At 47.1% G+C, this 12,896-nt stretch overlaps 1 protein-coding gene across 8 annotated transcripts in view; it reads right to left on the reverse strand.

The window, feature by feature from the left end:
- The window catches only part of robo1 (roundabout, axon guidance receptor, homolog 1 (Drosophila)), a 207,573-nt gene that overhangs the window by 36,098 nt on the left and 158,579 nt on the right, over positions 1–12,896 (reverse strand). For all 8 annotated transcript variants that reach the window (XM_047593832.1, XM_047593828.1, XM_047593825.1 and 5 more), the window contains one exon: positions 4,139–4,296. In XM_047593832.1, the coding sequence (XP_047449788.1) occupies positions 4,139–4,296 (158 nt within the window). The remainder of the gene's footprint in view (positions 1–4,138; positions 4,297–12,896) is intronic.

Here is a 12,896-nt window from a genome sequence, read left to right on the forward strand (position 1 = left end):
TCACAAACACATAATGGCTTGATGTTGAAAAGGTTTGGATACATCCATCACGGCATGTTTTGCTGTTCTCAGACAAGTCCAGCTTAAAGTCTAAACCGCTATCGTCCTCGGGGTAAAGCCGAGGCAAAGAACACTTCCCTAATCCAACACAACCGCAGGTCCCTGAGGTGACACCTGAGGCACCGCAGGACTGCGAGCACTTTCCCAGTCATCTCGAAGCCCTTGGGGACACTTTTGTCTATTATTGTGTGGGGAATGTTTTAGAGAATGGACTTCCTGGATTTTTCTTCAAGCTACAAGTGAGAGCAAGTGAGCATTCAAGCACACACGGACAGCGCGCACGCACACACACACACACACACACACACCCAGCGGTAAATGTGTGTTTGTCTAGGTGAATGTCATGTCTGTTATTTCCCAGGGCTTTGATTACAGGCCAGAGGAGATGCTTTGTTCCCAGGCAGTCGGAAAGGCAGCCCCAGCCCCAGCACAGGCCCCTCAGCCCTGCTCTTAGCTGACAACCATGCCAGTCAGTGCAGACGCAGACAATAGCACGGTGCTCCAGTGATCTCTGAGCCCCGATAGAGCTTAAGGTTTTAAATGCACACATCAGCCTGCGAGACCGGGACCACCCCCTGCAAGCATGTAATCGATACCCTCATTAGGGACGCACTGACAGAGAACTTGACACACAATATTGCGGAAAAAAAATCTTGCTTTAGCCATGACTACCGCGTTAAAGCCCCTTACATGTGTATTCACTTGCATGCTACGGTGTCTCAGTTCATCTACATCACCGCACTTCATTCACCCATACGCTATGTTTTCATCAGGTTTGCGAAGTAGATTCCTGGAGGACAGCTTTGGACAACGGGCGTATTCTCCCAGCTCGGAGGCATTTCCTCAGCTTTTTACCCCTGTTTAATATTCATGGTAAAGCAGGAGGCAGAGGGCCTTGAACAGGCTGGGGAAGGCTGGCTTATTTAGGGCACCCCGTGGTGCTGAAGGGGTTTGAAGTATCATTATGTTACTGTTTGTTTGAGGAAAGGCTTAACAGCTAAAACACTGTGACACTCACAAAGGCCCAAGGTCAGGGCAGACCACGCAGTTGAGAAAGAGGGAGGGGGTGTACCGCCGGTTCCACGGGGCTTTGACATGAGGATCCACTTAAGGCCCCGTCCACTCTGTCCATATTCTTACCTCTGTGCATCTGTAGCGGTTTCCCATTCTCCACAGGCATATTTGGAGTGCCAGAGCAGCAGGGCTCCTGAGAGTCGGCTAAAGTAAATGAATGCAGCGGCGGCCCTCTTTTTCTCTGCATGCATATCCTCTCAGCACAACACAGCGCGGCACACCGGCTGCTGAAAGCCCCGACAGTCTGACCATTATCCCCGCGTTACAGGGAGATGGCTCTATCCCGTCGCCTTTTGTCTCATGTCATTTGGCGTCGCTGATAATGCAAAAGCCCCCATTCAGCACCGACCCTGCCAGTATTCACACAGCGCTTCATTTTCCAGGCCGATAATTAGCCACAACTATTGCACAAAGGGAGAAGGGACAATGTGCTGCATTTTAGCCGTTTATGAGGCTGCAGACAGCGTCTTGCCCTGAGCAAACAATGGTTGAGGCTTAAATGCTGGCATTTTTTTTTTCCTTTTTGTGTTTATTTATCTGTCCCTCAATGGTTCCTGAAAGACCAGTCATGCAAAGTTCAAAGCTTCGCCAGCTGCTGCTAGTGGCACAGCAACATTACAGGGTAAAAGGCCAACCTTATTTATTTATTTATTTATTTGTTTCTTAATGTCTCTGCAGGAAACCTTTCAAAAATGCCCCACGTGAAGCCACGCACATGTGTTACGTGACGCGCAGCACGGCACTGGCGTTTACACATGGCTGACTAAAAGACACCGAATAACAGAACAGTCCCCTCTGATATTCCCTCGTCTCTGAAATTCACTCCCTCCCCTTTTTAAGTTGTATCCAGCAAATCCATTCCTTCTCATCCCAGTAAAGTGCAGAGCAGAGAGAAAATCCCCACTGCAGGTGGTTCGGGACCTTGCTCTGATCACCAGTGATCACCAAGGAGACTGCACGTTTCGGCATGTTGCGTGGCGGGAGGAATGGTCTGAAGCAAACATAACGATGCAGGCTGGACGGGGGGGGGGGGCGCTTTGACGAGTTCAGCTGTTCACACCATTAAAAAGATTTCAGCCTCCGCTTCCCTCTGTGCAGTTCACTTGAGCAAAATTTAACGTATCATAAACAAACCCTGGACAACACCCACGCAATTTTTTCCTATTTCCAATACAACTTGATCTGTAAACACGGGAGCGCACGGGACACCGTCCAGCCTCCCATCTGCCAAGACAGTTGATTAAACATATTAGGTGTTCACACATGACGCCTAGCGCTACTTTTAAAGTGGCCGTTTTGGGAACACTCGGTCGGGGGGAAATTTTTACGCTTGACAGGAAGTTTACAGTGAGCAACACCAGCTGCTCCGGACCCTGTTTTCAGTCCCAGAAAAGGCCCAACGCTGCTGCTGCTGCTGGCTACGAGGACGCAGCTCTGAGTCATTTAGCTTGTGTTACAGCAGCAGCAGCAGCAGCATCCGCAGCGTTTACTCAAAGGATTTCACCCATCGATGCACATAATCTCACGCGCACACGCATACACCAACACAGCGGCGAGAGTAGGTCCTCTTGTACACCATACGCGGCGTCGGTGTTATTGTGAAAATGCTTTATAAACAGGAGAAAGAGTGCGTGGGCGCCATGAAAGGAGAGGAAACAGGTCTGCTTTGTCTTTAGCGGAGTACAGTCGACAGTGTGAGGATGTTTGCCATTAGCCGACGAACTGGAGTAAATTCATTCAGTCAACAATAATTCGCTGTGTGGTGAAACGTTTTCATGCTTGTTGGTGACTAAAGACAGGGACAAATAAGATTGCATTCCCTTCAAACTAGATGATGTGCTTGTTTCTTTCAATTACACCACTCAGTGGCACAACAGAGTCTTAATCTCCGGCCTGTGCGCAGAGAATAGTTTGACTGTTTCAGAGTTTGAACTCCGTTCAGAGTGCAATATGTAAAACCTCCACTGGCCATCACTGTACAGTATTCCGCCAACAGTGATAAATCACTACCGATTTGCCCAGCAATAAAAAAAAAATATCGTGCACAACTAGCCCAGGCTGATTGTCAGCACTGCGCTACAGACGTACACAGTGGAACATCTTTATTAGGACCTTATATTTATTGTCTGGATTGGATTTTGATTTTCCATGACTGTACTACTAACTGCGGCACGTCGTCAGCACTTGGAGGGGGGCGAGCTATTCCACTGATCCACAACTGCGCAGTGCGCAGCCAGTACTTTAAAACTCGTCTCGCTAGTCGGATTGTTAAAATGTCATCCGGGCCTGCTGCTAACTCCTTCCACCTCACTTAACCGCTCGTGCTAGCGAAGCGTTTTATTCCCTAAAATATACATCCACTCAGTCCAATCAAACGCGGCTAAAGATTCCCCCGTGCGTGAGGAAAACTATCGTGGACGCAGAAGTTGTGTTTGGCTGAGACGGTTCGAGCTGGAATTATTCAAGACAGATCCTGAGTAATCAAGCATGCAGAGCTGATTGATACTGTAGTGCCGGCTGCGCTGTTGTTTTAATTAAAGCTGAATAATTGGCAGTCTGTTTTTAAATAAATTGTGGATACTTGTTTAAATTCTGCAGCCAGCGCCGCTGCTGAGCACAACTTTCTCCTCTATGATATCGGCCCCTCTTGCTTCTCCCTCCTGATCTACGCTTCCCTTGGTTGATTTCATCAGCAGGCCATCCCTAATCAATGCACTGCTGCTGACTAATGGAGCAAGACTAATTGTGTGCCTCGCTTATAAAAGGGTGCAGTCACCAGAATGGGCTGTTTTGGGTTTGGGAATTGCTATATGTGAATAATGAGGCAAACAAATCAATCTCTCAACAAACTCCGGAGTAATGACTTGACCTCGCTCGCTCCCTCCTTCCATCTCATACATTTAAACTCATAAGCCGCATATGGATAAAGAGAATTCCTTGGACATTAGTTGATCACATGCGGGCATGTTGGAGGCACTGTGGTCCACAGAAAAAGAATACTCACCGTGATCCTTTCATCTCGGTCGTCGATATTTATTCCGTCCTTTTTCCATGATATGGTGGGCTCGGGATGTCCGCGAGGAGGCTGGCACTCCAGGACCGCCGGCTCTCCCGCCGCCACAATCACATCTGCAGGGTTTTGTCTGAAGTCGTCACGGAGAACTGCGAGGAAAAAAAAGGAAGGGGAAAAATTAACAAAATTTCCCTCATCTCCTTCTTCCAAACTAAACATTAAATCATTTGAGCCGATGACGGTCGCGTAATGCTCAAAGCCGTGGCTGCATTTATAAATCTGAAGGCAGCTCGTGATAAAGCTTTCAAGGTGTTTCCACCGGCAGGATTTTTCTTTTTTTTGTCTCTAAGAAAAGAAATGCCGGGAAGGTATTTCTGATTAACTGCGCATAATACACTTAAGCTCTCCGCTACTTTTATGCAGCTGCTATTCTTTTCCATGGCCCGCTCTCTACCACTTAACCTTAACGAGCAACGGCAAATGACGAACCCATTCGTGGACATCAGCATCTCTAATAGCAACGACCTTCCTTTATGTTGACTGAGCCACACAAACAAACATAAAAACCATGCACACACACACACACACACACACACACACACAAACACTCGCGTTGATCATCACCTCTCCATCATCAGTTCTTCATTTCTTTCAGACGCTCCGTATTTACATGCCGCGCGTTCAGACACTCAATCTATCTCGAAGTGGTTGAAAATCTGCATTAGATCCAATCTACCATTCCTGTCATGGTGAGGTCTTTGGTAGGGTATTATTCCTATTTGCATTGACCCCCCCACCCCCACCAACCCACTGGAAGAGCACATACATGAGATTTCATTATTCAGATACAGATGCAGAGCCTCTTTTTCTCAGGTTTAATTTCTTGACACAAACTTGGCATTGACGTGATGCGAACGTATGTCGAATTTCTTCATACAGGTTTAATTTGCCCGTGAATGGAAAATTACAAAACGTGCCTCGCATGGGATCATCTTTGCCTTGAATATCACATTAACATCATTAGTAACCGGCAGCTGAGAGAATGCAGATCAATGCATAATCACTTTCCGATTGGCTGGAGCCTATCGCTGCACTCCATATCTGCGGCGTTGGAGATAAACTGGAGGTTTATTGAGTGGAGAAAGTAATGAAAAAGCAACAAGCGCTCTTGTGCACAGAGCGTGCCAGTAATCATTTTCCCAGCTCCACTCAATATACATAGAACATACGAAAACAGGGCTAGAATTCTGAAATGTAGGCCACACACCGTCAGCCCAGTGTGTGCATGCGCGTCGCCACATTTCCCCGCGTATGAAAAAGTAATTTTCGAGACACGCTTGTGAATTATTTTATCTGCACTTTGGGGTTAAAAGCAGACTTCTGCCTCCATTGTCTCACGCCCCTCAGCTCGCTCTGAAGTTAACTTAAGTCACAGATCAAAGCCACGCTCACCAATGGACCCCTCACCTACTGACAGTCTACAAATTCCTAGCTAAACCCTTTAAGCATTTAATTGGCCATTGCCAAGCCAGATACTGCTCTCCGCTTCTCGTAAAGTTGAGTTTTCCGATTCAATAATATGAGCTTTGTTTTAAAAAGGAAGATGGGCTTTAATAGCTTCAGCTGTCCTCCGCTGCACAATCACACCCACACTCAAACGGGCACAGCTAATGGGACAGATTTTCAGGGACAAAGCAGAAGAATTCATCAGATAATTTGTGACTCACGCCGAATGTCACAGTTAAGGAGGTAGGCAGGAATCCACACATGCGGCCTGCGCACCGTTTAAAGTTGAAAGTGATGTGTGCGACTCCCCCTATTTTCCACACAATCTCCGATCCAAACTCTGCAGTGCAACAGTGCAGCTGTGCGGTGAGTTCATTTTGCACGGTTAAAGGCAGATCGAGTCATCCAGGAATGCTAAATGTAAACACCAAACATCCGATCCATTAGGAGCACCAGCTCCATCTGAAGAAACACCGTCTCCCGTACGTATCAGCAAAGGCGACCTGTTCTGGAGAGACGCTTTCTGTGAGACTCGGGCTTGAGTTTCAAGGAGACTCGAGGATGCTTTCGCCAGCTCCGGCTCAGATAATATCCAGATGTGCTCTCCCTGTGTTCAAACTTGTTTCACGCTCAGCGTAAATGTGCCATGAAGTTGATCGAGAGTGTGTGCACACGAGAAATCAAAAGTGTGTGTGGGAGAGAATTCCTGTGTCTTGGAGTAAATTTGAGTCACTTTAACTGTGACATTAATTTCACTTCGCTTTCCTCTCACCGGGTCTCTTCCTCCCCTGCCGGCCTCGCTCTAACTCATTTAACTAACGTGCACATGCATCTGTCCCTCTGGAAAATAAAAGAAGGATGTGCGGGGAGGAAAAGAGGAAAAGAAGAGATGCTGTATTGACTTGTTGGAGGCCCGGGGGGAGAGCTGGCATCCTTCAGTGTTTACACCAACAGCGCAGTGACCTCCACCCCCTCCTCAACGGAGCTCACTCCCCCACCTCGCTGCCCTCTCTCCTCCTCCAAACCAACACCTCTTTGTTATAAACACAGCTGAGTGCAGTGCAGCAGACAGCCCTGAACATCTGCGCAGTGGAAAACAAAATCCTCTGGGATGGAGGCAGAGGGAGCGAGAGGGAGGCAGAGGCAGCCAGACGGTCCGTCAGACAGACAGACCCAGATCTGGATGGGGCACAAAGCCCCAACTCTTTCACCAGAAGCTGTGGTTGAACGGGTGCCTCTGCGAGCTTTAAATAAGACATCCAGCATGGCTGCTTCCTGTATGCACACAGCATATGGCCCGGCTCGACCTTACTTCTCCCTGTTATGGGACTCAGAATTGGACAAAAAAAAACGTGATAGAGAGGCTCTCAAACTGTGTGAGATGTGCTGTCCTGAAAATGTGTGTGTGTGTGTGTGTGTGTGTGTGTGTGTGGTGTGGTCCATATCTGTGTTTGGGATAATGAGCCTACTCTACTATTCTGTCTCTCTAGTGAGCCTGCAGCTGTCCCCCAGCAGATAATATTTCCTGGGCTATTAACAGGGAGGCCAAACCCGACGTGTGTGTGTGTGTGTGTGTGTGTGTGGGTGTGTGTATGTGTGTGCGCAGAGAGATTTTCAGTTTGTAGCTTAATATGTGGAAATGGGCCAAAGTCACAGGTCCCAGCATGAAGACGCCTCTTTGTCCGTCTTGGATTTGCTCAGATATGCTGATGATGGGATGGAGTGGATATCCGGCCCTGGACAGATATCAATATGCTTCGTCAAGGTAAAGGGAGCCATTCTACGCTGCATTTCCTCTTTTCGCTAGAATAAAAAACACTCCCCGTCGGGGGGCTGACATGCCTCGCTTGAAGCCAAACAGCTGACTGTGCATAAGGGATATTTATCAAAGCAGAGGTTTAGTTTGTAGTGGCAAACATCAGTCGGTCGCTGCCAAACGCCGCCTAACCGCGCTCTACTGTACTGCACTGTACTGTACTGTACTGCACTGCACGATAAATCGTTCCCCAGGTCCGCGGCAGCAAATTGGAGCTCTGCTGGCGGTAACGCAATTAGCTGCCATCACTTCGTGCATCCGAACCCTCCTTTAAAGGTCAGCCGAGATGACTGCTCTCGGCCCTGAAGACGCGCAGGTTCATCAGCCCCCAAGCTCTCCCCCATCCACCCGCAGACATAAAGCACACAAACACATACAGCACACAAACACACACACGCGCGCGCACACACACACACTCTTCCTCAGGAAATTGAAAACAGATGTTTAAATGTCAAATTAAAATGAGATTCCCGTGCTGCCCCTCCAACATTAATGAAAATGAAGACTTAATGCCACACACAAGTCTGGGTGGGAAGATCAGATGAGCTTTGTTCTGAGGAAATTAAACCAAGTAAAACAAGCTCCCCACAAATCTTTGGAAGGATACAAAAACAGACCCACAAGGGAATTAAAGGTTTATCTGAAGGCACTCTGACTCAATCCTGCAGAGACACGGAGCGCAGTGTGGGTCTCGCCTTTGGCTTTTGGATTTTATTCCTTGAAACAGAAGGGACATTGCTAGCCCCGTAAAGGGGAGCAGGATGGATGATAGCAGTGGATAGAAGGAACTAATAAAAGTGAGGAGAGCAGGAGAAGCTAAAAGATAAAAATGATCTGTTCAATATACACTGAAGGAGATTCTAATTTATTTATTTATTTTTGCTTTTGGCCCAACTCCATGTCTCTTTCTGATAGCCTGAGTTCAAAGTTATTATTTTGAACAATGTCAGGTTATCACGGCTGAACGTTATCTGAAAACAGGAATGAATGCGGAGCACAAGCAACAATAAGAAAATATCAAATGGCTCAGCAGCCCCAGATTAATGACTATACGAGACTCCCATTAATTTTATTTTTGCACACATTAGCAGTACTATTTACTGCCAAGGCCTCTCCATGATTCAGTAAAAGGTCAAAGCCTGTACTTTAAATGATATTCACACACAGAGGAAACTTCACCGCGGCCATTAAAATCTGCACAATTTCGGTCAGATTTATGTGTTTTAAAAACGGGCTTACACCGGATAACCCCCCCACCCCCACCCCCCAAACTCACTGCACAACATAATTCCTCTGCCCCCACCACAAGCACCGTTTATGCCAACAGCGAAATCCTGCCATTATCACAGAGCTGCTCTTGCCTCCAACTAAAACACCTTTCATTGTCTAACTATCTTTCTTCTTTCTCTCCTCACTAGTGATGTGTGGATTGATACTAAAATATCGATACTTCCGATACGAGGTCTTTCTTTTGCGCTACAATCGATTCTCAAATCAAAACATCGATACTTTCGATATTTCAGACATTCGAGGTAATTGGGGAACACAGTGGAAAGTAACTATTGAGTTGTGGCAACACAATAAACCCTGTGAAACAACCACAACACAGAATATGAGGCACGGTGTCACAATTAAGATACAAGTTTTCATTTTATAGTACTTCTTAATAGTTTTTTAATATTTTTAGTCTTATTATTTTACTTATTTCCCTTTTTAGCGTTTGGAACACATATTTCGTATGATTGTGTCCCGTGTTTATTTTTTTCTTTTGTTGTATTTGCTCAGCTGTGTAGTAAACGAGGTCACTATCTCAACATCCTTTCGAGTTTAAAATAAATAAATAAATTGCTCTGACGTCTTGTATTCTTTATGAAGCTACGATTTGAAACACGCTACTTTTTTTAAGGTTGGGGTGTATTTACACAAAGTACTCAAATTGGTATCGCCGATACCAGCCTGAATTCTACTCGGATCGGACAGGAGATCAGTGGCATCGAACATCACTGCCCCTCACAGCATCTGACCCCTTTCTCTTACTTCTCTCCTTCTCTCGGCTCGCACACATTTCGCAGCTTACATCAAAGGACGAACTCATAGCGATGGCGTGTTAACCCGTGGCACTCGACTGCAAAGGCTGATGCAAGTGGATAATTTGCCAGAGGCATGCGTACAGTGTGTGTGTGTGTCTATTTGCACGGCACAGGACTGTAGTTTTTCTGGTGGGTGTGAAGATACAACAGTGCTCCTACTCCACCGCTGACCCCCCCCCCCCGCCCTCGTCCCACTCATTCCCCTGTTCCCTCCTGACCCCGCCACAGAGAGACGAGATCGGACGCGGCGGACTCCCCTCTTTCTCAATCCGGCTCTCACTCCTCCGCTCTGAGCTCATGCCCTTTCCCCCCCTCCCCTGCAGACACTCTAACCTATCGAGCACTGAGCCGGCAGAGATTACAGTATAAACTTTACAGCTACGTAACCAAACACAAACACAGGACACCTCTGACGAACTGGGAGGTTATAAATAACACACATCACTATGAAGCCTTTGCGCGCTTTCCACTTCAAAAAGTCTCGTCCTCTTAGGGCCTTATTTATAGCGTTCGCATTTATGTCCAATTTCGGGATTTATAAATCATTCAGGAAACAATCGAAGGCCTCTGCACAACCATGACATTCAGCGCGAGGTCACACCTGCAGAGTCACATCGGTTAAAAACGCTTGACAGCCTAAGTGCCTGGTTGACCGCGAGATATCTTGTGGACTCCCGTAAATATGTCAGCAAGAGCAGACAGGCCGTTACCCCACTGGCCTTTAGGGTCTGCACCTGCACACCCCGACCACCATGAGGTCATCCTCCAGACCCTGAATGTGACGTCACTTCACCGAGCGGAGGCATGAGGCCCCGATTAAACTCCTGTAAACACGCAGAACCCCGAGCAACAAACCAGTTCATTAGAAGTAAATAAACACAGCACAAAAGCACTCGTCTAACTTTTTGCAGCGTGAAAACTGGAATAAATAAAGGAAAAGCATGTGACGGATGAGGATCGAGAGAATGAGCGCATGCGTTAAAGTGCAGATGTGTGTGAGGGCGTCTGCACCTCGCTGTGCCCGGTGATTGCAGCATATGCCTGGCACCGGCGGCCGGCGGGACGGTTTGGCTTCGCAGACCGTTAAGTGGCACAGCAGAGAGCATGTCTGCACTCGCTCCGACCCAGCGAGACTGCAGAGAGTGCGGAGGGTTCAGTCTCAGCCCCTCATCTTCTGCATTACGCTCAGCACGCACGCATGTAAAACTCAGCAGCAATTACGTGCGCGCCCGCGCAGGAAACGCACGCGCACCACATTAAAGAAATCCTGCCCCCGCGGCCGCAACGGACAGAGAGGCCATTGAGCGAGAGTGTTTGTTTAAACGGTCATAAGTCTTCTCGTCAGGCTTGGAGGGAGAGATGGCGCTCGGCAAACACGGGCGAAAAGGCGCAGAGGGCAGCGGGGAGGCAGGTTTACGGGACTGACTGAGTGAGTGAGTGACTTGGCACCTCATAGTTCAATAAACAGTGCTTGTTTGATTGGAGTGCCGGCTGAAAATAAAGAGCGTATCGAGCACCACACCGGGGCTGCACAGGCAGGAATGTCGGAGAAAAAAAAAAAAACTCAAGAAGTGCTGAGAGAGGGGCAGAACTTTTATAAAAAAAAAGGAGGGGTGGAGGGGATTTGAAATCCCATAAAATCCCGATAGGAACACCACCACAACGCAAACTGCGCAGTAAACATCTGTATGAGATTATCACATTTAAATGTAATGATTGAAAATCATTGAGCTTCTGACAGATCGACCCGTGCGCTCCGTCCGCATATGAAAGCGGTTTTCGAGGCTGTTTTGCTTCTCAAGTAGAGCCCGTTACCTGCGTGAAATATTGTGGTCACAAAATGTACTCAGACTCTTACAGTTTTCTCATCAAGGGCCGGCCAAGTTAAATAAAAAACAAACAAAAAGAAAAAAAATAAATCCCCAGTTACACAGCACACAACCTGATGCCAATGGAATTTATTCTGTTTCCATTCTCAAACGGCGCTTTGGGAGTTTCACAGCGCAGTAAAATAATAATGAGGGACATAAAGGTGGGAGAAGCATGTAAATAAACATACTTTACAAGAAGAGAATTGCCTTCATTTTCACCAGCATTGCAACAAAATATGACTTAATGACATAGCTACGGCAGCGCCGCCGCAGTCAACGCTCAACTATGTGCACTCAACGGCTTGTGTTTATGATATTTCCGTATTTGGCAAGCCAGGTTGGCCCGGGCTTCACCTTCACATATAAATGTGTAATCTATACGAGTAAGGCTTCACTCGTCCATAGGCCGGGCTCCGCTGACTGCTCCCCGAGGAGGAGGAGGGGACTGAGAACCGTCAGTAACTGCACTCTCGCCACTCACTGTACAGCCTCGAGCCTGCAGCGCAGACACAAAAGAGCAGATGTAACACTATCGCACACACAAACAGGAACACCTGTACAGTGTGCTCGCTCATTCTTTGACTCTTTCCCCTTTTCAAACGCAGTGCAACCCTGTTTGCAGCCTTTCTGCCCTCTGTGAACCTCACCGTGGCTATAAGGAGCGCCTTGCAAACGCATGATCACAATGATGCACGCAATAAAATGTGACTGCGGCAAGAAGAAGAATTTTTTACAACATAATTTTATGTGACGTGTGATATTATACGCCGATTATGACCTCATTCCTATTATCGTACGTGTCTTCCTTGTTCCTTGTTCCAGTTGCGACTAATCAAAGAGTGGACATGGTCCTCCTGAGGGTACAGAACAGGGTCACAATGACAAACCAAAGAGTAAGTTTAAAGTCGTGTCTGATCAGTATCAAGAGGAAGGGACGGCTGCCTTCCTAGATGTTAATTGAGATATGTGAGAGCTTAAATGAGATGACCTTTTATGAACTTTTTTTTTTTTTTTTTTTTAGTAACACTACATTATATTTATGTAATACAGTGAGATATATACTACTTGTCTACATATCTGTTACGATTTCCTCATGGCTGTGTTCTCCTCTCAGCCTGTGTTCTGTCTAGATTGCACTAGTCTTCACAGCATTCACAGTAACAGGATTTTACACAACACAGACCCAGTGAGGATATGCAGATCGCACACTTGCCGCCACTGAACGCTCATTACAGTAAATCCCTTTACCTCCAGAAAAGCGGCAGCAAACACGTCACGACAGCCACTGAATATCTTTATCCACTTGTGCCTAAGTCCCACCATGTGTTTTTTTCCACAGCTCGGTTCACATTGTGTCAGTTATGTTTTCTGACAATATCTCACTGTGAGCTGCCCTCCCGTCTGTGTGGCCCCACCGGCTAACCCTCTCCCAGCATCTGCAAGGATGAGGACCTTATTAAAACAAT

Source organism: Mugil cephalus, chromosome 9, assembly GCF_022458985.1.
Source record: "Mugil cephalus isolate CIBA_MC_2020 chromosome 9, CIBA_Mcephalus_1.1, whole genome shotgun sequence".
In the NCBI taxonomy this organism is placed as follows: domain Eukaryota; kingdom Metazoa; phylum Chordata; class Actinopteri; order Mugiliformes; family Mugilidae; genus Mugil; species Mugil cephalus.